The sequence below is a fragment of the Trachypithecus francoisi genome, unplaced genomic scaffold, assembly GCF_009764315.1.
Source record: "Trachypithecus francoisi isolate TF-2019V2 unplaced genomic scaffold, Tfra_2.0 Lachesis_group16, whole genome shotgun sequence".
NCBI lineage: Eukaryota > Metazoa > Chordata > Mammalia > Primates > Cercopithecidae > Trachypithecus > Trachypithecus francoisi.
Genome location: NW_022681461.1, coordinates 32,927,170 through 32,954,995, shown reverse-complemented (window position 1 = coordinate 32,954,995; position 27,826 = coordinate 32,927,170). Strand labels below are relative to the sequence as shown.

General features: G+C 35.3%; 1 protein-coding gene and 1 pseudogene across 9 annotated transcripts in view; one reads left to right on the top strand and one right to left on the bottom strand.

Annotated features, from left to right (window-relative positions):
• RFX3 (regulatory factor X3) overlaps positions 1 to 27,826 on the top strand; it is a 322,424-nt gene that overhangs the window by 45,039 nt on the left and 249,559 nt on the right. For 3 of the 9 annotated variants that reach the window (XM_033237213.1, XM_033237221.1, XM_033237211.1), the window contains one exon: positions 11,910 to 11,963. The exons of 1 other annotated variant lie outside the window; for it this stretch is intronic. In XM_033237213.1, the coding sequence (XP_033093104.1) occupies positions 11,960 to 11,963 (4 nt within the window). In that variant the 5' untranslated portion in view covers positions 11,910 to 11,959. Of the gene's footprint in view, positions 1 to 8,369; positions 10,464 to 11,909; positions 11,964 to 26,717; positions 26,813 to 27,826 lie in introns of those variants that run through there. 5 more of the 9 variants (XM_033237216.1, XM_033237215.1, XM_033237218.1 and 2 more) reach the window with 4 other exon arrangements.
• On the bottom strand, positions 11,041 to 11,742 carry LOC117098529 (annotated as a pseudogene).

Genomic DNA, 27,826 nt, shown 5'->3' with positions numbered 1-27,826 from the left:
TGGAAGGGAGAATTTCTGAGATTTCATGGAGAGTGACGCTCAGCCATGCTAGTATCTTAGCTGATCTCATTTCTCATCTGCTGGCTGAAAGCAGTAGTATAAATGGCCACCAGCAAGATGAGTGTAAAAACTACCCAGCTGAGCCTTGCTCAGATTGCAGAATTATAACCAAATAAAATGGTGGTGGTTTTGTGCCGGTAAGTTTTGGGGTGGTTTGTTACACAACAATAGAAAAGCAAAAGAAACATGCGACATATTCTTGAAAATAAAAGCTTTGCTAAAAGATGTTTACTTTTCTTGGCCTGCCTTGGCAGTTTTGGTCTTTCCTTGGCTTGCCAATACCAGCTAACAAAAGAGAAATAGTAATGAACAACTCTTCTGTTCCAGAAGCCCATGATTTTGGCCTATACTTGGGTGAATCTGAGGTAAACTCAATCTCTGTTCTGAGTCTCTTCAGAGAAGTCTCAAGAGATAGGGTTGCCTCCTAAGTCAAGTTCCTGATTCTTCTTTTCTGTCGATTTCCCACTTCCAGTTTTCTGTGGTTTTAAAAAGTTTCTTACTATCAGAGTATGGTTGGTTTTGGCCTCAGTCAGCCAAGTAAGACAAGATGGACTAGGCTTTCCTCCTCACTTTTACTTGTTTCTGTTGTCCCCAAAAGATTTGAGAGGCCATTTAGGTCTGAGAGTGGCTCTGAGACCAGTAATCACCTTTGTTTTTGATAATTCACATATTAGTTAACAGGAAAGATGTGATAAATTGTTTATGCAGTTTATTTTTTCCTGTCTCACAGATCTGTTTCACTCTCATTTAAGTACTGAAATACAGATTTTTTTTGTAACTTTCTATTAGAGATAAGAATCAGTGATCTAAAAATTTTAAGTATTTTTGAAAAAACCAAACTGAGGGATTTTTTTTTTTTTTTTGGTTAAGATCTTTTTGTCATGAAAATTATGAATTCAGAATATTACAGAACTTGATCAACTTCCAGGAGGGTGGAGTGAGGGCCTCAGTGAATTTGTGCTCCCTATACAACAAAAATATGGGTAAAATAATGAAAATCAGCCATTTTAGAATTCTGGCAATTAAGTAGGAGTATGAATTGAAAATTATCTGTCGAAAAGAAAACTAGTGAATCTTGGGAAGACCAGTGGGGTCTGTGATATTTTAACTTGGGGTTATTCTCGTCTGTCTCTCCAGCTTAGTGGTATAGCCAAAAGCTGGCAGTATTGCAGACAATGGAGATAGCTGACCACTTTTGGAGCTCCATTAAAGGCACTATCCCCAGAGCATAGTTAATATTTTGTCCCAACTTGCAGCTCCCTGGGAAAACTCTTTTTGGAGAGTGGTTGGATATTTGATTTGACTCTGAACTCAGCTCAGTTGGGGGAAGAAAAAGCTTACCCCCAGGGCATTACTGAAACAATAGCAAACTTGGCAAAATGTCAACTGCCTAAGGCTGTGATTTCAGTTGAGGCAAAGGAAGAAGCTGGCCAGGAATTTACAAGGAAAGTCTGGAGAACTAGCCAACTATAGGGAACTTTGGAAAGCTCTGACATATTCCTGGGTATTTAAAAGGCTGTACAAAGTGTAAGTCTGTACACATGCCCAAAAATGACCTGGGAAAGGAGAATGTCAACTCTGACTGATTTTGAGGCACTGAGTAAGCAGGAAGTGAAAATCCGTGCTATTTGTAAGCTTCCTGAAGTTTGAAGGTATGATTTTTCATGATTTATTTGGCAAAGGGTAGAAGACATATAGGTAAAGCATTTAAGGAAATCTTTTAAATGATGATTGGCTGACTGCTACATTATACTGGTCCAGGTATGACTTCTAGGAAGCCAGGCTTACAAATAAACACAAGATTAAAAAAAAAAAAGTTCTAGCGGAGAACTCGGTGGCCACACACTACAGGTAATACAGGATCTTAAAATTATTTCATGAAAGTACTAAATAAGCAGCATCAAGAAAAACAACACACTGATGATTAAAAATTAAGGGGAACAATGTGGAGCAATCTGATATGAGATTTGTTAAAATATATTACCTAAAATGTTCAGTTTTCAACAAAAATTGAGAAATGCAAAGAAGCAGTAAATATGCCACACACAGAGACAAATAATAATAAAAAACTAACAAAAAAAGTCCCTGTGGGAGCCTAGATTTTAGGCTTCATAGTCTTTAAGTTAGCTTTTCAAAGAACTAAATGAAACCATGTCTAAAGAATTAAAGGGAAGTATCAGAATGGTATTTCACCAGAGAAAGAATATTAATAAAGATAGAAATTATTAAAAAACAAGGGAATTCTGGATCTTAAAAGTATAATAACTGAAATGAAAAATTCACTAGAGGAGCTCAGCAACAGATATAAATCGGCAAATGAAGGAATCTTTTAACGCAAAGTTAGGACAATAGAAATTATTCAGTGTGAGGATCAGAAAGAAAAATGAACAGAACCTCAAAAGACTTAGGTGACTCCATCGAAAGTTGTACCAACATGGGCATTATAGGATTCCGAGAAGATGAGAAAGAGGCAGAAAGAATATTTAAAAAAAATAATGGCAGAAAGCTTTCCAGATTTGCTGAAAAATATTACTCTATGCTATACATTAAAGAAACTCACTGTAATCCAAGTTGAATAAGCCCAAAGTGATCCATACCTAGACCATCATACTTGAATTTAAAGAAAAATCTTGAAAGTAGCAAGAGAAAAATGACTTGGTACAAGGAATCCTCAATAGGCTTAATAGCTGACTTCTTATGAGAAACCCTGGAGGCTAGAAGACACTTTCAACGTTGAAATAAAAAGACTGTCAACCAGTAATTCTCTATGTAGCTAAACTGTTCTTCAAAACAAAGTGAAATTAAGACATTTCCAAATAAACAGAAACTGAAAGGATTCTCACCAACTCTAAGAAATGTTAAAGGGAGTCCTTCAGGTTGAAATGAAAGGACACTTGATGGTAAATTTTAATCAGTGTGAAGAAATAAAGAGGAATGGTTAAAGGTAACTACAGGCATTATGAAAGACATGTATAAAAATACATATAAATGCATTTTTCTCTAGTTATTTAAAACACTACTGAATAAAGCAATTCTTATAAAGTTGTATTGATGGGCTTATGATACATAAAGATGGATTACTTCATAGTTTTACAGATATGGTTCTCTTCTGGAATTTATAATACAACATGAATGCATCACTACCTTATAAGGCAGAGATAAGGTGCTGTTTGTCTCTGCCTCTAGTTTCTAAAATTAACTTGGTTTAATGGCATTATCTTAATGGCGATTGTCGTCACTGGGCTACCTCATCTCTTCCTCTGTTTTCAAGCAGTCCATAAATACTAAACTTTGCATCATTGCTGGTAAACTAGCTCCCTTACAGTGCCCTATGTTTGATGATCCTCTCTTGCCACTTAATAAGTTCAGCTTATAGATGATGTTTATGATTATGTTCAAGATGAAGATATAATGTTTATAATCATCCGGTTATAACTGTTTACATTTGGCAATTTTCTTTCTTTCTTCTTCTTCCTTTTTTTTTTTTTTTTTTTTAAGAGACAGGGTCTCCCTCTGTTGCCCAGGCTGTAGTGCAGTGGCACAGTTATAGCTCACTGCAGCCTCGATCACCTGGGCTCAGGCAGTCTTCCTGCCTCAGCCTCCTGAGTAGCTGGGGCTATAGGCATGTGTCACCACACCTAGCTAATTTTTTACTTTTTGTGGAGGTGGGATTGCCTCAAGTGATTCTCCCTCTTTGGCTTCCCAAAGTGCTGGGATTACAGGCATGAGCCAGCATACCTGGCTGCTAGTTTGGTCATTTTCTGTTTTGCAGACATTTGGATTGATTAGGGTTCTAATGGTGTATTGTTGCAAACCTGTCTTTGATTCTTTTAAAGATTATACAGCAATATTTTGTGGTTTGGGAAAATAAGCACTGTTTTTGGAGACAAATCTGTATTCAGAGTCTTGGCTGCCACTTGTTGGCTGACTTACCTTTAGATATGTTTCTTCTGAGCCAATCTCACCTATAAATTGGAGAGAGTGATACTAAAGCTTTTAACTTTTATTTTAAAAGCATCATTGATATTATGAGCTTCTATGAGTTTGTGTTTTGGGAAGTCTCATAACCAATGAGACAATCACAGAATTTCCTTCTTGCAAATGGTGAAGGTAAAGAAACTTTGAAACTTCAGTGGTACTTTCATAGTCTATATTTGACAAGGGATCTTTTCTGATGAGATTGGTTCTTGTCATTTGACTGTTAATAGAAAAAGTTCAGTTAAAACAGTAGGTCATAAAAACTGCTGCACACTTCTCACTAACATTTTAACTTGAAATGTGCAAAATGTATAAATAGGCTGTTTTTGTGACTAGGGTCGAGGGCCTTTTTTTCAATATAGGCTTGCTGATTGCAACTGCAAGTCTTATATAAATCTACATCTATAAAATATCATATCCAGTTTATGCTGTATTTCTTTAATATAGATTAAAAAATTGAGACTTGCAGAGCAGTGGTTCTAAAAGTGTGGTTCCCAGCCCAGCAGCGTCAGCATCATGGGAATTTCATAGCATGCAAATTCTTTGATTTTACTCCAGACCTACTGAATCAGAAACTATGGAAGGTGGGGCTTAGCATTCTATTCTTGGCTTCCGTGCTATATTTTGAGAAACATTATATTCTGTATTTTATTATTTTTCCCAGTTTTAAAAATATTTCTCTTACCTTTGCCTATTTCAACAGCAGTGTTTTATAGTGACTTGCCTTTATCAAGTCTTTTCAATGCATTTGACTTAGTTTTTAAAGATACAAGACCTTTTATTTTTGCTTTCATGGTTTATGTGATATTTAATTAAGTTAGCTAATTACAATAACAATAAAACTCCCCTGTTGAGGTTTTGGAACAAATATTGTTCTGGGTGAATATACAGCTCAGCAGTTGGGAGCAGAAGTGTTAAGGGGCATGCTAGAGAGAGTCCTGCAGGCTGTGAGTTTTCAGTATTCTGTGAGCATCTGTCAGTATGGTTAAAGAGGAAATGAACAATGTGGGTTTACATAGCAAGCTGGGTAAGTGATGCTTGATCAAGAGAGCTTCTCATGTGTATTATTTTATATAGGCTTATAGGTTTCTTGGATCCATTTATCTTTATAACCCCTAATTCAATATGCACGTTTTAGACTTTTGTTGGTCTGTAGGTAGTCTTTTTGGCTAGACCCCAGAGTTAGAAATTTGTTTTTGATGATTTTCAGATCTCTCAGGTCAGTATTGTGGAGAAGTAAGAGAACCCAGTAGTTCATATGAAAAATATGTGCCTGTTATTATGACACCAAAGGGAAAACTCTGTAGCAGCTAATACTTGAAGTAGAAAACAGGTGGAAATCTTCTTCTCTAGCCTAAGACTCCAGCTTTTGCCCTGGCTTATAATGCCTACTTTGATTTGGGAAATCCAATTATGTGTGGAGATAATTCCACAGGTGAAGTGTTTGCCTACTATTGAGATCCTTAAGGGTTATATAAGTGGATCCAGACTCTGGCCTGCTGAATCGAAACCATTTCTCCTCAGCAACATTCTAAATGGAGTTTTGATTGAGCTACTTTTTTATGAGTGTTTTAATTATTTTAGTATATTTTTAACCACATTGCTAATCCACAAAAGGAAAGGGCCTGAATAGCCTAAGTCAACTCTGGATCATCTTGTTACTGCAATAGTTAGATCACAGTACTGCTTTGCAGCATTAATAGAAAACTATGTCATGTGCAGAAAATAACTATATTGCATAGCAACATCAGGATACTGTAACAGTTGTTCAATAAAACAGCAGTATTAGTCCCCCTGAAGTTGATTTGATATGCTTAGTGTTCATTCTTCACTGACACAGTAACTCAGTCATTTCACTAACAAAATAGTAGTTGCTACATATCTGATTTAAGAAAGAAATGAATGTTGCTTAAATCTTTAAGATAGATTGAAGTTTTTGTTAGGGATAGGCTCAATCTGTATCTTTTGTATAGTATAAATTGTGATCCTATTTTGGAATTATACTTTGCTGTCTGGAAAAGTGTTTATAAAAGTAATCAAAATTTTGATTTCAGACAAAACAAAAATTAGAACAAAAATTATACTGAAAATAATTATTACATAAATTTTGAATAACTATGAGCTAGTGACATATGTGTATTACATCATTTTCTCATTATTATATCTTACTAGGTTGTGTTATCTAGATTTTATAGATTGGGAAAATTGAATTAAGAAAGTGACTTGCCCAAGGTCATTTAAGTAGTAAGTGGTGGAGCTGGGATTTGAACTGTGGTCTGTTTAACACTAAAGCCCAAGCTTTTAAATACTGCTTTACACCTTAATATCCGGTGCTTTAATAGTCTTGGCCTTCTTTCAAAAACTTCCCTCTTCCTGTCAATTCTAGAGATAACATTCAATAACTTGACAACAGTGACCTTTCTAAACAAATACAGTGTGTTACAGAACCAGATGGCCTAAGATTATATTTTATTTTTCTGGCTCAAAATAAATTGCCTGCCCTAAGACTGATAAAGTCCAAAAAAAGACCCTTGTGTGTCTCAGGACCTCATCAGGCCACATGGCCAGCCAGTGCTGTTTATCATAAGTCAGCCATGAGTAGAAAACCTTATGTCTTTATACTATAATTTAGATTAGGACCTAATGAAGGGACAAGAAGCTGGTTTACTAAATAAGATCATTCAGTAATCGCAGTGCATTTGGTAGAAAGATTCTGAGGAAGTGAAGACAGAATTCTAGGCAGTACTACTGTCTGTTCTATAAATTGGATGTATGGAGAAGGCTGATTTATAATTCAACAAACTCCCAAATTAGGCATCCCTTTCCCCCCCTTGCTGGGATTTAAGGAGGATTTTTTCTAATAACTAGCCACCTTATTCTTGATCACTCAAAATCTGGGTGAGAATTTTCTTGAAAGTCTTAGACAAATATATTTTAAAAGTAATTCTATATTGGGAACATAAGTTATTATGCCACACATAAGCATAAACAGTACTTTCATGAGTTCAATTACACTTAATGAATTTCACGCTTAGAGAGACAAGTTTAAGCAGGGTAGGCATAGAAATGTTTCAAAGGTATGTTGAAGCCAAACTTATAGTTGACAGTCAGATATAGTGACAAAAGAAATACTAGACTTAGAGTTAGGAGACCTCTGTTTGAGACTTTACTATTACTCTGTAAGGATCCTTGAGCAAGTGATTTAAATTCTCCAAGACTGTTATTTGTAAAATGATGCCAGAATGATATTACTTGCTTTGTTTTATTGCAGGGTTGTTCTGAGGACCGTTAGGGAACAGGTGACAAAGGTACAGTGATGTACAAATGGATGCTGTTATTATGGCAGCATCTAGTATATATAAGGGTAAATGTCCTGAGCTGTGAGTAGGTCAGATTTGCCTTTAGAATTGCTCTGCTGTTTAGTAATTTGGTGCTTTGGGCCAAGGCACCACAATCTTTTTGAATTTCAGTACTCTCATCTGTATAAAATAATCAACATAACAGAGTTGTGAGAATTACATTAATATAGATACTATATTTAAATGTTTGTAAAATAGTGATGGGGTAGGAGTTATTATCCTGAACAGATTTCAGAAAGTTAGAAAAAAAAATAGCCAGAGATTTTTTATCTGTTCCCAAGCATCTTAATAAGATAAATTACTCATAGAATGTTAGAATGCTAGAAGAACCTTTGAAGGTCATCTGTCTTATCCTGCTCATTTTAAGACAAGGATCACCTCCTGATATTTTTGTCAATTCTGCTCTGTTTATATGCATAGAGGATAACATTCTCACCAGCATCATCAATTGTAAAGGATAGCAACTGTCTGTCAATCACAATAGATACAGATTTCTGAAAGCCATATCAGAGAAGAACTCTGGAGGTAATATCAGGCTGTGAAAAGAATTTGGGCTTTGGCTGGGTGTAACATAGTTTCATTGTAACCAATAGTCTGGGCTTTCACTTGAATTTCTTTTTATGAATTTATGTGGAGATGCTTTGCATTTTTCTAAATTTTGACTACACTAATTAGAGAGTGGGTATTACGAAAAACTGACAGGCAGTTTTAAAAAATATTAAATGAGTTGGTTATGAAAAGGGATACAAGTATGTAGTTTTACATTTTTCAACTTGTTTTTACATTGCCCTTTAGAATGTTTAATATTTTGTAATGAAAGTATGTGGTTTTTCTTTCTTTCTTTCTTTTTTTTTTCAAAAAGAAAACAATTGGGTAAAAATCTGAGAAATATTTTCAGTTGTCCAAGGCTGATGTTGACTTAAATAGGTCTAGGTCTTCATGGTTGACAGCTGCAGATAATTAGCTTTTTCTTTCTTAACAAAGAAAGCAAATGGAGCTGCAAGACATTCATTGCCTTTTCTGTCATCATAATAATAATGTATGTATTTAACTCCTGCAGTTCCTTAAATTGATTTAGTGCTAAGCTGCCTACATTACATATAATAGGAGTGACAAGTGAAAGCTGCAGCACATATTTGCGTGGCAAAAGGGAGCAGTGATTGACAGCAAAGTTTCTCTCTACAAGAAATAGCAGTGTTGTGGAGCTCAAAAAGGGCCAGATACATAATTCTTAAAATTGTAGAGCAGATTCATGAAATGAATTTTAAAAGGTGATTGCCACTTGGTGTACTTGAGTGTCTTTATGTTTTTGGCTCTAGGTGAGGGGCGCAGATGGACAGAATCTCACCTGACTGCGGAATATCAATAAATTCCTTTTAAGTATGTTAGTATTTGTAATTTAAGAATGATACTTATAAATTTTAGATCAAAAATTATGTCTCTGTACTCAGTAACTGAAAATTTCCTTTAGCTGTAACAATTCACTGTATTTGAAGAAGCCGAGTAATACATCTATTCAAATAAGGATTTTGAAGGCCCTAAATTGAGTTATTTTTCATGGAAGGTATCCATTTTTACATGTCTATAAAACTTGAGGTATCATTTCTGGAAAGGTAATGACATAGGATTGGTGGTTTCTTTTGGTCAGACAGTGGCTAAATGCGATCATGTTTCAAAAGTACTCAAAAAATATTCTGGCGTTCTTTTGTTCCCATGACATATACCCAGAAGCCACGGTTGAAAGGACACTTGGTGTTTGCTGCTTCATAATGCTCTATGATGAGCCTAGAGTGCTGGGCTTCATATTATACCATGGAAATGTTTCTTATTTTGTTGACAACTGTGTGTCTGTGGCAGGCGGGGAGGGGAAGCCCTGTGTGTGCTTGTACACTGGCAGCCTCTACTGGCCATTGCAAAGAGCAGCATTGACCTCTGTTCTTCACATACCAGGTTTCATATGCTTTTACTTGGGTTTAGCTCTTACTTCTTTGGTCCTCATCCTCTTTGTTATCCTCTTTTGAAGACTAGTTATTCTGTTGGGTGTCTTCATTTATAATTATTAAAGAGCTACTAGTCCAGTATTTTCATTAAAAAATTAATATCATAAGTGAATGGAATTCTTCAGGACCTTAGAAGAAGTTATGAATATAACATTTCCTTGAGAAATAATTTTCGTGTAAGAGGGAAGATAGATTCATCTTTATGTAGGTTTTAAAATACTTTCTCAGTTGCAAGCCTTAATGTATGATATAGAGATTAGTCATTTACTTACGACTGACAAATAACCCTGATTCCCTGAAAGAAAGCCTTGGCTCAATGATAGACTTAATTACACACACACACACACACACGTGTGTGTGTGTGTGTGTGTGTGTGTGTATTTCTTTAGATTTAGATATATCAGCTCTCTCTTAGAGGTTTCCAGGAAGTGGGCATAAACTCTTATTAGGCTTTATAGATATGAATACCTCTGGGGATTGGATAGACGGTGGTGTCTAGGCTTTAAGTCTAGACAGAAAATGGTAAGTATTAGTAAATAAAAGGTCCAAGGATGGTAGTAAACTCTGGATTATTCTGTTTCAGGGATAGAAACTTGTGAAATGTTTGATCTATAATATCTTTGACTTTGGGCAATAATTTGACCACAGTAGATGATTTTGCCAACAAAATAGACTCATTTCTTGATATTTACATTTTGCCAGTGGCTCTACTTACTAATCACCTAGTTATCTTTGAATCTCTTGGTATTTTCAAAATCGAATCATTATCCAGTGGCTTCCATTCCTACTGCTACCACCAATTCCTAGATTATTACAGTAACTTTAGGTTAGTGCAAAAGTGATTGGCAAAAGCCACAGTTACTTTTGTGCCAACCTATGCTAATAGATTTCATTTTATCCATGTTCTTTACCTTTTAATTCAACCCGTACAACCTAGCCATATGCATTTGACTAAAACTTTACTTTTATTGCATCACATTTTTTTCTTTTAATAATTTATTATTTGCTTGAGAAAATGAAGAGGACTAAAGGATATAGCCAGTAGAGCAAGACAGGGAGCATAGAGGTAGGAATAGGAAGATGTGGGATTTTTGCTTTGGTTTTGGCTATATGATTTTAAGCATATGCGTATACCTTCCTGAGTTTCTGTTTTTCTGTTATTTAAAATTATTTGTTGCCAAGATTGGTTAAAATAATGATGTATAAAATTGCCATGAGTTCTTTAGAACTCTATTTTCCTGCTACAGAGTAAAAAGACAAAATTTCTTAGTCTGGAATTTCTTTTCAAATAGCTCATTTCAGTGCTATGCATGGCATATAGTAGGTACTTAATAAATGCTGTTTGAATAAGCTCTGTGCTTCAAATCTTGTATTTCTCTCTTATTTTCCCACTTAAATATGTTGTCTCTACTCTGATCACTGAAAATGTTGTTCATATGGTCACAGCTACGTCATTCTCCTGTTCTTTGCCCTGCTCCGAATGCCGTCCTTCACTTTTTTTTTTCAAATCCTGTTTTTTAGGAATAGTCAAGTTCCCCCATCTCCTTTGAGTCCACTTTTGCTTTTTCTTTTTTTCACCATAGCAATACTTACTGTCTTTCCCACTTACTGCTCTGTTTTGAGATATATGGTATCTTGTATTATTAATAAAAATGCCCTGTTTGTATACCTTCTCTTCTTTGTATACTGTAAACTCCTGTAGAACAAGAATAATAGCTTTGATTTTTGTAATTACTCTTTAAGGATATTTTCATCGAACTTGTAGTATATCCAGATTAACATATGGGTCAAGTGCAGTGGCTCACGTTTGTAATCCCAGTACTTTGGGAGGCCGAGGCAGGTAGATCACCTAAGATTGGGAGTTCAAGACCAGGCTGGCTAACATGATGGGACCTTGTCTCTACTAAAAATACAAAAAAAAAAAAAAAAAAAAAAAAGTTAGCTGGGCGTGGTGGTGCATGTCTGTAATCCCAACTACTAAGGAGGCTGAGGCAGGAGAATCACTTGAACCCCGGAGGCGGAGGTTGTGGTGAGCTGAGATCATGCTACTGCACTCCAGCCTGGGAAACAGAGTGAGACTCTGTTTCACAAAAAGAAAGAAAGAAAAACAGATTAACATATGATGAGAAATGGTTTGTGTTTGCCACAAGATATTAGAACAAGGATTGGCAGGTTGTTAGAAGTGAGATACTAAGATGCTGTCAGACTACTGATACCCTTGATTTATAGGGGTAAAGAATTCAGATTTCAAGGGCTTTGGGGAAGGTTCCCCTCTGGAAAAGAATGACCTGCATATTGTTATGAGTTAGTGATTCTTCTATTTTAATAAAGCACCCCGTTAACATATTGTTAATCAACTGTTCCTTAAATAGGAACAGTTGGTTTTATACCAATATTGTTTCCGTGTGAATATAAATTAAGTGGTAAAAGGCATAGAGTCATAGGGATGAGAGAGACACTTACTTTTCCACTGATACCTTTTGAATTTTTTTTCTTTTTTTTTTTTTTTTAGTATTTACATTTTTACCTGTTCAAATCTAACAAGTTGGAACTGTTTCTTGGATGGGTAAGTTATCAAACATTCCCACCAGTGTAAAAGTCGTCAACATATATTTAATTGCTTTTATTTGTTAAATCAGCTTTATTGGGATGTAATTTACTTACAGTATAATTCACCAATTTTAAGTGTACAATTTGATGAGTTTTAGCGAATATATGCAGTTGTGTTCCACCATTACAACCAAATATGGATCATTTCCATCACCCCTAAAAGTTTGTTCCTGCCCTTTTGTAGTCGATCCTTTACCCTATCTCCTTGCTCCTGGCAACCACAGATCTACTTTATATTACTACAGTTTTGCTGTTTCTAGGATTTTATATAAATGGAATCATGCAGTATGTAGTTTTTGCACCTGGCCTCTTTTAGATTTTACCTGTATATGGATCAGCAGTTTGTTCCTTTTTATTGCTGAGCAGTAGTTTACTGTGTGGCTATACCACAGTTTGTTTATTCTGATTACTATTTGTTGGAATTTTTCTTTTTCAGGGTTTAGCTATTATGAATAAAACAGTTATGCAGACACAGTGTTATGCAATATAAGTGTTTTTATGGACGTATGTTTTTATTTTACTCGGATAAATGTGTATGAAGCGATTGCTGAGTCATATGTTAAGGGTATGTTTTAACTTTTCTAAATAACTGCCAAACTGTTTTCCAAAGTGGCTGTACCATTTTGCATTCCTACCAGTTGCTCTATATCCTTTTCAACACTTGGTATTAAAAGTTCTTTTTATTTTAGCTATCATTCTAATGAAGATGTAATGGTAACTCATTACAGTTACATTACTTTTTATTTCCCTAAAATGATTAATTGTTTGAGCATTTTTTCATGTACTTTTTGGTCATTTGCATATGTACTTATGTAAAGTGTCCAAACCATTTCCCTATTTTTTATTTTCATTTGTATTTATGAAGGCAGGAGTGCAATGGCATGATCACAGCTCCCTGTAGCCTTGACTTCCTGGGCCCAAACAATCCTCCCACCTCACCCTCCTGAGTAGCTGGGAATGTAGGCGTGTACCTCCATGCCTGGCTAATTTTTAAACTTTTTGTAGATACTGGGGTCTCCCTATGTTTCCCAGGCTGGTCTTGAACTCCTAGGCTCAAACAGTCCTCCTGCCTTGGCCTCCCAAAATGTTGGGATTATAAGCATAAGCCCCAGTGCCCAGCCCCTAGTTTTAAAAAAACAGTTCTTTTTTTCCTTCTTACTGAGTTCTATATATACATCTACATATTCTGGGTACAAGTCCTTTATCAGAGATATGTTTTCCAATTTTTTTTTCCAAATCTGTCGGCTTGTGCTTTCATTTTGTTTAGTGTGCCTTTTCAAAGAATAAGCCTTTAATTTTGATGAAGCCCAGTTTATTGATTTTTTTCCTTTGTGCTTTTTGTAGAGTGTTAAAAGATTTTTATCTAAACGAATATCATTTAGATTGCCTTATATGTTTTTCTAGTAGCTTATAATCTCATTTTTAGGCTTCTGATACATTTTGAGTTAATTATTGTATATGATGTGAGGTGTCATATCTTTCCAAATGGGTATGTAATTGTTCCAGTTCCATTTGCTGAAAAAGACAAGAATTTTTCCATTTAATTACCTTAGCATTTTCATTGAAAAATTAATTGACCATATATATATATATGGGTTTATTTCTATTACGTTTTTAAATTACTATCTTTATGGCAATACCCTATTTTCTTGATTATTGTAGCTTATAGTCTTACAGTTAAGTAATATATAAGTCCTCCCACTTTCTCTTGTGTTTCAAAATTGTTTTGGTTACTTTATATCCTCTACATTTTCATATAAATTTTTAAAAGCCTACTGGAATTTTGATTGGAATTGCATTGACTCTATAGATCTGTTTCAAGAAAATTAATATATTAAACAATATTGGGTGTTATGATCCATGAACATGATATGTCTCTTTCTTTACTTAGGTCTTTAATTTCTCTTACCAGTGTCTTGCAGTTTTTAGTGCATAATTCTTGCATATATTTTTTGTTAAGTTTATTCCTATTATATGTTTAATACTATTATAAGTGACATCACATGCTATTATAATGCTAGCAATGCAATATTAGCAATACTAGTATTGAAATACAATATGACTAGTATTGAAGTATGGTACAGTTTTTATATTTTGACCTTGTAACATTGCGGTGTACTAAATGCACTACTTCTAATAGGTTTATTTAATTTTTGGTAAACTCTTAAAAGTGTTCTGCATAGACAATCATGTTGTCTGCAAATAAAGACAGTTTTTACTACTTCTTTTCTAATTTGTGTGCCCTTTATTAATCTTTCTTACCTTATTGCTTTGGTTAGGACCTACAGTGTTGAGTAAAAATGGAGAGGGAGGATATCCTTGCCCTCTTGTATTAGAAAGAAAATATTCAGTCCTTCCCTATTAAGTATGATGTTAGCTATAGTTTCTTTCTGGATGCCTTTTATTAGGCTGAGGAAATTCCCTTCCATTCCCAGTTTGCTGAGGGTTATTTATGAGTGAATGTTAAATTGAGATGACCTTATACTTTTTCTTTTAGTCTGTTAATCTGGTAAAATATCCTGATTGATATTCTGATGATAAAGCAACCTTGAATTCTGGGATAAATCCCATTTTGTCATTATCTGTTTATATGTATGTTGCTGAGTTTTATAGGATTTTGTTACAGATATTTTGTTATTTGTCTTCCTGAGGGATATTGTTCTGTAGTTAAATTTTCTTGTAGTATGTTTATCACATTTTTCTTTTTTAAATCAGGGTAACACTGGCCTCATAAAATGAGTTGGGAAATGTTCCCCCTTTTATTTTCAGGAGGAGTAAACCCCAACTTAATTATGAATTGGAAAACACAAAAGTTCACTTGTGACACTCAGACAACTTAGTTCTTGTGACTGAAATAAGAAATATTTTAATATGTATTGAAGGGCGTGTTCTCACTTTCAGATGTTCTCCAAATGATTATTTGTATGTAAAAACAAAAAGTAAAACAGAAAATAAAACAGCTTATGTAGGTATGCTTATATAGGCATTTGTAAAAATTGATATGCAAATTAAAATTTAATAACCTTGGATATTAATTTAATATCAATAAACTGTAGATATGGTATATGAAAATATATTCACAGAGATGTTAATACTTACATTATTTTGTTTTTGTTCATGTAAACATTTTGTGAAATCTTGTACATTCTCATTAAGTCATACTTTGTTTATATTTCAACTTAACAACTTGTCAGTGGTAATTGTTACGTTACATTAAATTAAAAAAAATTCTTTTTCTAGCATAATATTGTTCTACTAACAGTTCTTTGTGGCAAGAAACTATTCCTTGAATATGCAGTAGTTTTTAAATTGTATCCCATTTAGATGAGAAAACTGATAGATGTATTTAGATTGTTTAGTCACTGATTTGACCTCGTTGGGTGACTTTTTACATGTTGGTGTTAAAACTGTTCTATTTTCATCCAAAGCGCATTCTGTGAACTTTAGGATCAGGATGACAAATGCTGTCTACCATCTAAAACGGTATCTGTTAAAATTGATTTGGATGATTGGGAAGTTGGATTAAATGAATAAAAATGGTGAACTTTATTGGGTGACAAACATGAAACTCAACTTACATTTTTATGTGATGAAAATAGTTTGTTGCTCTCTTATGTATTTAAAAAATATTAGAATTTTAACCTTGTGAAGAGCTTTGTAAACATTTGCTACGTATATTTTGTCTACCTAGTTTTGATAAATATTATTGATATTAAGTACATATTTTAAATAAATAATGAGAAAAAAGAAATAGTAAATCTCAGCGATGGATGTTTAAAACGTACCAAAAAATACCAGATTTTATAAATATTGATAACCTGTCATCTTATAAGAAAAATAATCTGTGAGAACATTAAATACATTAGAATAAGACTATAGGAGAAGTATTGAGAGGCGTTTATAGTTCTCTGTTAGACATATAATAAAAATATGTTGTTGGGAAATTGGTTAAGTGATTAGGGAAGCGTTGTCTTTTCTTACTGTAGAAATAAAAGCATGCATACTTAGAAATGGCAAGAAAATAGTACAGTGTTTTGAAGCTTTTTTTGATAGTGGGCATGTGGCTTTTAAGTAACTAAGCCTGAGGTGGGGTTGGGATGGGATTAAGGGAGGTAAGGTACTAGCTCTGAGAGTCTGTGAAATCCTGCTTCATTTAAAGTAGACCGAAATGAACTAAGTGACATGATAAGGTTTTACAATGACTGAGTTTATCAATTTCAAGTTTAGAGCTAAGAAAACTAAAATTGAACATTGAAAATTATATTTTTTAAAATTTGGTTTATCTTACTTGATGAGTACAAGGTAGAGGAAAACTGGGCAAATAGGGTGATGATTGTTTTATGGAACAAGGACTTTTAAAAAATAATATTAAATCTATTATGTGATGTTGTTAAAATATTAGATTTAGTTTCATCCATGCATAGATTGAGGTACAAGAGGATTTGTGTTCTTAAATTGGTGTTGATTTAATTTGCATCTCATAAGAAAATTGAGCATATTAGTAAAATACAATGTAATTTGTAGAGGCCAGAATAGATTTAGTATCTTTTCTAAGTACCTGAAATGTAAATTTTAGGTTTTATTGGCCCCTGCCTTCCATCGTTCAATTTGTCACATTCCCTACAATAAAGCTTATGGTTTATGTATTCATATCTAAGCTGGGTTGTAATGGTAGAAGGCAAGAAGCCAGAGTAATGGTAGAAGGCAAGAGGAAGATCCCAGATTAGGGTCCTTTGATATGTAACCAACCATCTTTTTTAGTTGAACATTTGTTATAATAAAGTTTTTTTTCCTCCATCATGTCACTGTATCATTATTTAAAACCCCTTTCCTCGATTACAAAAGCAACACATACATTATGAAGAGGAAAGGAACTACACTCATACTTTCACCATCCATGGGTAACATAGATACCCTTCTTTAGGTAAAATACTTTCAAAATGAAATTGTGTTAGAGTCATTATGGGAAGATGTCCTCTTTTAAATTCTACCTTCCATCAAACTATAACTTATTCTGAGTAAAATGGATAAGAATGTAGTAGGATGAGATAACTAGGGGCTGAAGTGATACTTGAAGAGAAGATTGAGAAGGAAAAGAATCACCATGAAATTACTGAAGCACAGAACAAAAAGGGAAGAGCAAAACAAAAAATTCTGACCCTCACGAGTGTGTCTATGGAAATGTAAAGTTATATAAATAAGTATTGTTATATATTATGTATACTTTCACTTATTATTCATACCATTTATTTTGATTTATGTCTCTTTTTAGTTAGCTCACTGCATCCAAATGTAAAACAGTGTCTTCATAATAGAGGAGTGCCCAGTAAGTGTGCCAATTTTATGTTTTCCAGTCCTTTATTCTCAGAATTTAATCAGTAGGATCTTGTCCTGAAACTTACCACATGTCTTCCACTTTTCACAGATGTGATTGGGGTAGAAATTCTTCCTGTTTATCTGAATGAGAACCCTTTGGTAAAATTCCTTTGATTCTGAGATAACTAGATGAAATGTGTTGCATAAATCATGTCACAGCAAACAGTTGTCACCTGGCACTGGAGCTTGATGAAATTTAAAAGTGTTGGCTCATTGCCTGTAGTGTTCAGTTACAGTTCTATAGAAAGTCTGTTTGTACAGATGAAGCAGTTCTTGGTGTAATGCAAGATTCATCTCTCAAGTGATAGGGCGCATATGAGTTTATTCCAGAGATCTTTACTCTGAGCTCCCAAGACGTACTCAGAGGGGCATTGTTTTAATTTCTCATTGCTCTCCCTTTGGCACACTTACAAGAAAATGAACAGATCTTCAATTTGGTGAAATTCTTAGCATTTATTTAATTCAGTGTCTGCTGCAATGCAGGAATGTTTTCAATACTATTCTTGGCAGATAATCAAATTTGAGTTTTAAGATGCTACTTTTATCTGTAACTACTTATTCCCTGTCAGCTCTTGTCTTCACTTTCTTCTACTACCAAAGTTTCTACATCCATCTTTACTTATTGGTAGTTTAGTCTTATACTTAGCCTTTTCTTACAGAATAACAAAGATCTATTAAGCATGTGTAGATAAAGGGTAATGAACCCATGTTCATTGACTCCAGAAGAAACTACAACTGCAGGACTGTATTCTTTACACGGTGGCAAACTTTATTCCTAAAAACTACATTAGATTTTGCCATTCCCAGGCTTTAAAGCCTTTGTCACCTATAGGAAAACATACAGACTTTGGGGGTCATAAAACAGGCGTATATCTGCTTTAAGAAAAATCTCTTTGTTTCTATTTCCCACCCCCCTTACTCTTCTGCTGCATAGGTAAATTCTGATGTTTCTGATCTGAATCTTTTTATTTGTATGTGTCCTTATAAAACATGTAGATTAATTTTGTGTGCAGACAAATACTGGACGTGCCTGTATTTTAAATTTGCATTATTTGTGTTATGCTCCAGACATTTTTTATTTTGACCTCAGCACTGTTTTAAAGATCTGTCTGTATCATTGGCATACATCTGGATTGCTACTCCTAACTGCTGCATAGTATTCTTTAGAGAGCATTTGCTTTATTTATTCTATGTGTTGGAGACTTACATTACAAGGCCTTTTTTATAACTGACCCCATATTTTTAAGTTATCTCTTGGAATTACACTTCATACACCTTAAATCCTAGCTGCATCATTCCTGTGTGAAAACAATGTCCTTTTTTATATTGCCATGCCTTTGCACATGCTGTTCCCTAGGATATTTCCAGTCTTCTAATGACTGCTTCCTCACAACTCAACTCAGATGTCATTTCCTTGATGAAGACTTAAGCAGCTATTTCATGCTTGAGCTAGTTGCTGTGTACTCTGCTCACACAGCACTTATTTTTATCTTGGGAATATAGAAGCCTACAATTCCACCTAGCAGTCTATATATCTGTCTAGATTCCTTGAAGACAGAGACCAGATGGATCTCAGGTATCTTTGTATTCTTTACTCTAGTTGGGTGAATTCCGTATAGATGGCAATCAGTAAAACATTCATTGAATGAGTGAATTGTGTGGAGTTCCTTAAAGTGAAACACTGACCATATAAGCAAAAATGGTTCTCATAAATAAGAAAAGGTTGGGACACAAATACAAATGTCATATAAAGCTGAGAGAATGGCATACAGGAAGCTGAATCCTAAAATGAATTGAGGCTTATAAAGATACTAAGTACTGGAACATGTTATGTTCAGATCATGAAAAAAAAATAATAAAAGAATAAACTACTGGTTGGGACAGATGTAACACTGGATAGTGGAGTGAAAGCAGAGTTATGGAACTCCTGGGTTTTTAATTTCTCTATCAAAAGAAAATGATATTCAAGTTCAGTAAAGAACACTAATGACAGTAGCAAGGGAATTGAAGTTAAGAAAGGTAAAGCATGATGAGAAAGCACTTTTTTGCTCTCAACTAGTTAATGTCCTAGGATTAAAAGACTTGCAAATATGAATGGTTAGGTAATCTTTGAACCATTATGACCAGTAACAGAGATGACAGAAAACTAAAGATCATGGAGATACTGTTTTTATTTTCAAAAAAGAGAGAAAAAGGTAGAATTCTGCTATTTTAAGATTAGTAGGTTTTATGTTTATCCTTGGGACAATTCTTTTCTTTTTTGTTTTGTTTTGTTTTTTTGGAGATGGAGTCTCGCCCTCTTGCCAGGCTGGAGCGCAATGACGTGATCTCGGCTCACAGCAACCTCCGTCTCCCAGTTCAAGCTATTCTCCTGCCTTAGCCTACCAAGTAGCTGGGATTACAGGCACATACCACCACGCCCAGCTAATTTCTATAGTAGAGACAGGGTTTCACCATGTTGGCCAGGATGGTCTCGATCTCTTGACCTCATGATCCATCTGCCTCAGCCTCCTAAAGTGCTGGGATTACAGGCATGAGCCACCGTGCCTGGCCCTTGGGACAATTCTTTAACTGATGATTAGATGACTTGTGAGGACTTACCTAGAAAAGGAGCAGTCCTCTAGGGACCACATGGGCTCACTAGGAGTGTGTCATGTTAAACGTGATTTTTTTTTTCCCTATATAGGTGGAGTAAGTTGATTTTAGTAAGGTTTCAAACAGTGTCTCATGAAATGTTTATGAAATATTTAATAGATGGCCAAATTGGGAGTTGGGTTATTGGGCCAGGTAAATTAATGGATGGTTGAAATATTTTGATGAATGAATTGATGTCAGCTTGGAGAAAGGTATTTCCAGTGACATGACGTGGCCGTTTTTCTCACTCTGTTCTATTAATCATTTTTATCATGGACTTGGATTAAACAGGCACATCATATTTGCATATCACATAAAGCTGGGAGCAAAAGCTAATAGTTTGGATGAAGGAATTAGGATTGAAAAAAGCTTAGCCATCTGAAGTGATTGGCTGAAACTAAGATGGTCTGTAATAATGATTAACATAAAATTTTGCATATAGGTTTGTCAGATTATCACACTAGCCACGAATCAAGTGGATATGTTTTAAAGGAAGTTCATGTGAAAAGACCTGGGAAGTTGTGGCTTAACTGTCACTGCCATGTCCCACATTGCCATAGTTTGAATGTGTCTCCTCCAAAAGTGAGATGTAGAAATTTAATGGCCAGTGTGATGCTATTAGAGCGTGGGATCTTTAAGAGGTCATAAGGTCATGAGGACTCCTTCCCTTGTGAGTGGGAGTAAGACCCCTGTAAAAGCAGCTTTCCACAGCCTTCAGGAGCTTGCTTTTCTGCCTTCTGCCATGCGAGGACACAGTTTTCCTCCACTCTGGAGGATGCAGCCCTCACCAGACAACCAAACCTGCCTACACCTTGACTTCCAGCCACGGATTGTCAGATACAAGTTTTTGTTCTTTGTGAATTACCCAGTCTCAGATACTGCTCTGTCAGCACAAACTAAAACACAAGTGTAGACTGTTTTAATAGAAGTGAAGTACTTGGAATGGGGAAGTGCAGTCTCTGTACTGATGATGAGATACCATTGTATTCATTTATGGTTTCCAGGTTTTAAGAAGTATCTGGGAACTTTATTATAAAAAAAAATTACGAAGAATCAGAGTGGTTTTCTAACGTAACTTTTGTGTGTGTAGTGTAGAGAAATTTTTAGAATAATAACTATTTTCAGATATTTAAGGCTGAATTAATCTAGTTCTATATTTGCTCAGCTTTTAAATCATGTATCTATTAGCAGGCTGAAAATTGTGCCAAGCACTGGGGATATAATAGTGACTAAAAACAGAAAAGCTGACCTCCTTTTTACTCTCTATGGCACTGACAGTCTGATGGAAAAGGCAGACATTAACCAAGTAATTACATGAGTAAATGTAAATTGCAGCTATGGTAACTTCAGTGAAGTAGAAGTATACGGTGCCATGAAAAAGAGTATATAGTAGGAGCATTTGATTTGCTTAGTAAGGTAAGGTAAGGGAAGGGAAGGCTTGCCTGAAGAAAGAAAGAATATGCACTGACTAGGTGAATAGGGGTGGAGAAGGATCTAGGGTGGGTAAGCATGGTGCTTAAGAAAAACAGCCTGTCTGATGTGCACAGAATCTGCTCTAAACCCAAAATGGTAGGAAGGGATGAGGCCACTCAGCCTGTAAAGACCTTGGTAAAGAAGTCTATTCCTTACGTAGAAATAGTGAAAAACATTTGCTGGTCTTACATAGAAGACTATCTGATAATTGGGAAGATATTTCTGGCTACAGTGTGGGGAATTGACTAGAGAGGATTTGGTAAAACACCTAAGGAAGAATTCCAGCTGGGTGGACGAGGGGGCATTGTGCTGCAAGAAATAGGACCTGTCAGGGAAAGTGGAATTCAGTTCTGAAAATGAAGTGGAAGACAATGAAGATACATTTAGGGTCAGGAGGCTTGGGTATGCATCTCAGTTTTACCACTCATAGCTTAGTGGCCTTGTGTAAATCACATTATTTCTGTGTCCCTGATTTAATTGTACCACATTTTTCTCATAGGTTTTGTTGAGATTAGATGATTTGATACACATGTGAATGGCTTATAAACTGTGAAGCATTATATAAAATGAAAGATTTGTGGGGAAAAAAATAGTCAATAATAGCCATTATTGGACAGGGTAGCGTAGTCATAGAATAGGATTTCTTCAATGGTTCCTAGTCTTAACTAGTTGGAATAGATGATTCTTTAAGATTTTTATCATTGTAGTTTCAGATTTCCCTATCTCTTCCCAGTTGCTTTGGAGCATTTACTAACAAGGACAGCCTAAACATTTATAGCAGGTCCATGCTTTTTGGCTTTCTAGTGGCAACCAAGTAGCTTGATGTGATTTTAAATCAGTTTTACACATGGTCTTTCTCTTATATGTTATCTCAGATGTAAGAGGCAATTTAAGGAATCTTGTAGCAAAATCTAAAGCAAAGAATTAGAAAGTATTAAAAAATTCTCAATTTATCTTTTGGTAAGGTAGAACATACATATCTGAAGCTACATTCAAGTACATAGAGATATACATGTATTTTGAGTGTTGCCTGTGTGTATGTATGTTTTTGTGGGAAGCTATGCAAATACAGATCCTATGCGTAGAAATATACCTTTAGTTTTTGAAATGATTTATTTTACAACCCAAGATAAAATAGAAATCAGGGTAAAATATACTGTTTAGCTACTGTCTTGAGGCAGGAAAGGAATGACATTCCTAATTCATAGCAAAGAGTGCGTGTAGGTAACATTATTTATTCACATATTTGTGCACACAAAATCTACTTACATATCCATTTAAACAGTTAATATATTTATATGTACTACTCTAATCTGTATTTTTACTAAAATTATTTATGTATCTTATCACTAGTCTCAAAAACCAATGCCCAAGTTAAATGTGAACATACCTTTTTTTACAGTGAACTAAGGCAAAAGGCTGGGGTATATTTAAAAATATATTTTAAATATTTAAAAAATCTAAATTTATGCCATCTTCTGGGATAATGCTAAAGACAATTTCAACAGTAGCACTCTGCACAATTAAACATGTTTTATGTCACTGTTCTTAAATTTTTTGTTGCTTTATTGCTCATTAGAATTACTCTTTTTTTTTTTTTTGAGACAGAGTCTTGCTTTGGTGCCCAGGCTGGAGTGCAGTGGCACCATCTTGGCTCACTGCAACTTCTGCCTTCTGGGTTCAAGTAATTCTCATGCCTCAGCCTCCCAGGTAGCTGGGATTACAGGCATGTGCCACCATGCCTGGCTAATTTTTGTATTTTTAGTAGAGAGAGGGTTTCACCATGTTGGCCAGGCTGGTCTTGAACTCCTGGCCTGATCCACCCCCCTTTGGCCTCCCAGAGTTCTGGCATTGCCAGCATTACAGGCATGAACCATAGTGCCCAGACAGAATTATTCAATTCTAAGTAGGTATGACTTCTGCATGTATCTTAGGATTTGGGGCATTTCTATGCAGAAGAAATACTGTTCATTTTAGTTAGTTAGTGATAAGTATTTAGTTCCCTAATGAACTAGGAATAATACTTGCTGAAAGTCAATTGCATTTGGTGGGTGTTTACACTTGGGAGTTGATTCTGGATCCATAGCTGAGTAGAAGACATGACAGAGTGATAAATCAGATCTCCTCCACAGACTTCTATTTATACTGATAATGACCATAAAAGATGTGCCTGCTACTAGGCTAAGAAATTTACATGTGTTTTTATTTAATCTTTCCAACAGTCTTATGGGATGTGGGTACTGTTATTCCTGTTTTGCAGATGAAGAAGCTCGGATTTAGTGAGGTTAAATAACTAGTAAGTAGAGAGGGCTATGTTCCATCCTAAGTCACTTTTGATTCCAAGACTGCTATGCTATTTTGAAACAGCTGATTTGGTACAAAAGAACTTGATTGAAATCATTTTAGTCTAATCTCCTGGAGCCATACTACCGTCTATGGTACTGTATTAAAAAGAGATAATACACAGATAGCAGATACAAAGGTTGAAATCAGAAACCTGTAGTATTCCCTGAGTAATAGTGGATTTCTTGTTGCTTTTATAATAAGTTTTTAAATAGCTAATGCATACACATAGTAAAAAATAATTCAGATAGCCAGAGTGTCTATGGAGTGTAAAGTATGTCTTTTTCCCACACCAGCCTCCTATTCCCCCACACAGAAGCAACCATTGTACCTAAATTATGGTTATTCTTCCAAATATGGTGTTAACATGAATTTATTTTTATTTTTATTTTTTTTGCCCAGGCTGGAGTGCAGTGGCACAATCATAGTTCACTGCAGTGCCAAACTCTTGAGCTCAAGCAATCTTCCTGCCTCAGCCTCTGTAGTAACTGGGACTAGCAAGCATGTGCCACCAGGCCCAGCTATTATTTTTATTATTTTATAGAGCTGGTGTCTCCCTATGTTGCCCAAGCTGGACTTGAACTCCTAGTGTCAAGCAGTTCTCCTGCCTTGGCCTCCCAAAGCACTGAGATTAGAGGCTTGAGCCACTGTGCCTGGCCAGTAGTTGGTTTTTTATAAAATGACATTTGAGCATCAATTCTTAAGAAAACTAAAAGAGCCAGATCTTGTACCAGATTGACATCTGAGTGTGCCAAGCTAGAGAAGGCTGGAGAAGGGTGCAGATGACACACTTTCAGTGATGAGAGTGTCAGATAGGGCGTCAGCGTTACCCACCGTCCCCATAGGGGTAACAGAAAGCCCTTGCAGCAGGTTTGTCTTGTTTCATAGATGAGAAAATTGGTTATTTAAGTCATGTAGATAGTTGCAGATAGAGCACAACTGAGATGCAGAAATATGCTTCTCATTTTTCCAATTCTATTTCAGCACAAGTGACCTGCGGATTTGAGAGTGTAACAAAGAATTGTACAATTCCAAAATTGACGAAGGGTTTCTACTGGTAAGCTAAGTAGCAAACTTCAGATAACCAAAGTCAGTAGCAGATATTAAAAAAAAAAAAAGCCAAAACAACTTTTAAAATACATTTTTTTATTTTAGAATAAATTTAGATTTACAGAAAGCATGTGAAGATATTAAACGGAGTCCCCATGTATGCTACACCTAGTTTCCCTATTATTAATAGGTTTCTCCACTATGAAGTTACTCTGGAAGGAAGTCACTATATTGCAGCCCACACATAAGGAGTGGAAGATTATGTTCCACTTTCATGAGGGCTAAGTAAATTATTTGGAATGCTTCTACACAAGAGATATGTCTCTCATTCTGTTTATTTTTTCAGTCAAAACTTATTTATTATCTTTTTGAGGCTCTCTCTGTTGCCCAGGCTAGAGTGCGGTGGTGTAATTGTAGCTCACTGCAGCCTAGACCTCCTGGGCTCAAGCCATCCCCCTACCTCAGCCTCCTAAGTAGCTGGGACTACAGACACACCACCATGCCCTGCTAATGTTTGTAATTTTTGAGAGATGGGGTTTCACCATGTTGCCTAGGCTGATCTTGAACTCCTGGGCTCAAGCGAACTTCCCACTTCAGGCTCCCAAAGTTCTGAGATTGCAGGTGTGAGTCACCATCCCCAGCCTCAATCATTTACAAATATAAATATGGCTCATGGATTATATCATTTTTGGGTTATAATCCAGTACTACAGTTTTATTGCTCAAATTGTTCCAGCTTTGGCCATTGAGAGCTCTTTTAGTTGGCTTCTTTATCTCTTTAACACACTTTCATCATTGTGTTTTATTTTTGTTTTCTTTTTTGAACACTTCTTCACTTTCCTACACTACAGGATGCTCCAGATTTGCCTTTTATATTTCCTGCTTCACTCCTAGATTCAGCTCTTTTTCCATGGAATTCTGATTCTTTTTACTGGAAAATAGTATTGGAAACCAAGATCTGGGTGCCAGTTGCAATTGCAGCTCTTTTAAAACCAAATATTGAATAGAAAAGGAAGTTTTAGCCATTTTCCCAGGTAGTACTAAATTTAGTCATTGTAATAATTTATTTAATTTCATTGGACTGTAAAATTTGCATGAGTGAATTGAATGGAATGATCCTAAGGATTTTTAAGAGAAAATTCTAAGAATTCTTATTACTCTTTTCTGCTACTTTAAAAAAAAATCGATACTTGATATCACTTGATTTGATTTTTTGTGTGTGTGTCCTTGACCAAAAAACTTGAAGCAAAACTTCAAAACGTGGTCATCTGAAGCAGGTTGGGATTAACTCTGGATTATTGGAAAGACTTTAAACTCCATTAGGAAATTAACAAGCATGTAGTCTATGAAAGACACATAATTCATATTTATGTAAAGAATAATACTTTCTTCCACCTTCAGACATCTAAGATTTTAAAAAATGTTCTTTTTAAAAGAAAGAATAGTACTTTCTTTTGTATCACTAAACATTTCAAATTTGTGTGTTGAACAGATGATTGGGGAGAATCTTTTGTTAAGGAAAGAGAAAAACAAAAAAATAGTAAAAAAAAGAAAAAAATGACTTCTCAGCACAGTTAAAATACATTTTAACTATGTTTTATGTTGTTTTAAAGAGACATTCCCTCATATATTTTGTCTTTCTGACACCAGAATTGAGATTTTCTTAATCTAATTGAGATTTTCTTAATCTGGGGTATTTTCACATAGATCAAACAACTCATTTTTAGAGGTTTTAAAGGGATTTATTTGTATGTGTGTGATTGCAATCTTAGTAGTACTGATGAACCTTTTCGAAAGCTTATATTTTAATTTTATTTTTTTCTCTGCCTTGCCAGGCAAATATTCTCTTTAGCATCTACCATTTCAATAAACAAGTTGAATTTTACAGCCCATCAAGCAACCATGTCAGTAGAATCATAGGATCTGATAAGTGAGTGCATAAACTATAAAAACCAAAATCATTTTCAAAGAATTAGCCAAATGTTTTTATCCTGGGCTACGATGATCACTATTTGTCCTAAACTATTTTAATTTTCTGTGTCTTAGGTTTTTTTTTTTTTTTCTTGAGACAGGGTGTCTTGCTCAGTTGCCTAGGCTAGAGTGCGGTGGTATAATAATAGCTCACTGCAGCCTCAGTAATTGTAGCTTCAATCTCTTGGGCTCAAACGATCCTCCTCCCTCAGCCTCTGGAGTGACTGGGACTACAGATATGCACTTCCACATGCTAATTTTTTTCCTTTTTAGCAAAGACAGAGTCTTGCCATGTTGCCCAGGCTGGTCTTGAACTCCTGAGCTTAGGAGCTCCTTGGCTTCCCCAGTTGCTGGGATTACAGGTGTGGGGCACTGTGCCTGGCCAATTTTCCATATCTTAGTTTAACTGTGAAGAATAGTCTTTTAAATCAATGTGAATAGAAAAGTGTCAAATAAACTGATAGTGTACAGTTGTAATTAGTGAAGAAGCACAGCACCAATGAGGAAAAGAACCAGGCAGGTAAAAACTGAGGCAAGGGTAAATGAAACTATCTCTAATAAATAAGCAAACATGACCAGTGCATAGAAAAACTGTGCGAGGCAGAGAAGCTCCAAGAGCTCTAGGATGAAAATAGCTGGGAATCCTCGAGGGATGGAGCTGAGTGTAGAGATGGGGAAATAATTTTGAAATGTTGAGGCCCACGCTTGAAGAGCCTAGAAACAATGATCTTGGACACCACAGAAGGAAATTAAGTGTCTACAGTATGCTAGGTGTAGCTCTTCTATGTATTAATATGGTATCATTTAATTCTTACCTCTATTCTTTGAGGGAGGGTATTATTAGTAACAATTTGACAGATGGAGAAAATGAGATACAGAGGGGGTTGAGAACATGCTGCAAATCACACAGCAACTAATTAGGGGTAAACTCAAACAAAGGGCCTCATTTTTAATTTTAAACTAGTTTGGGGAT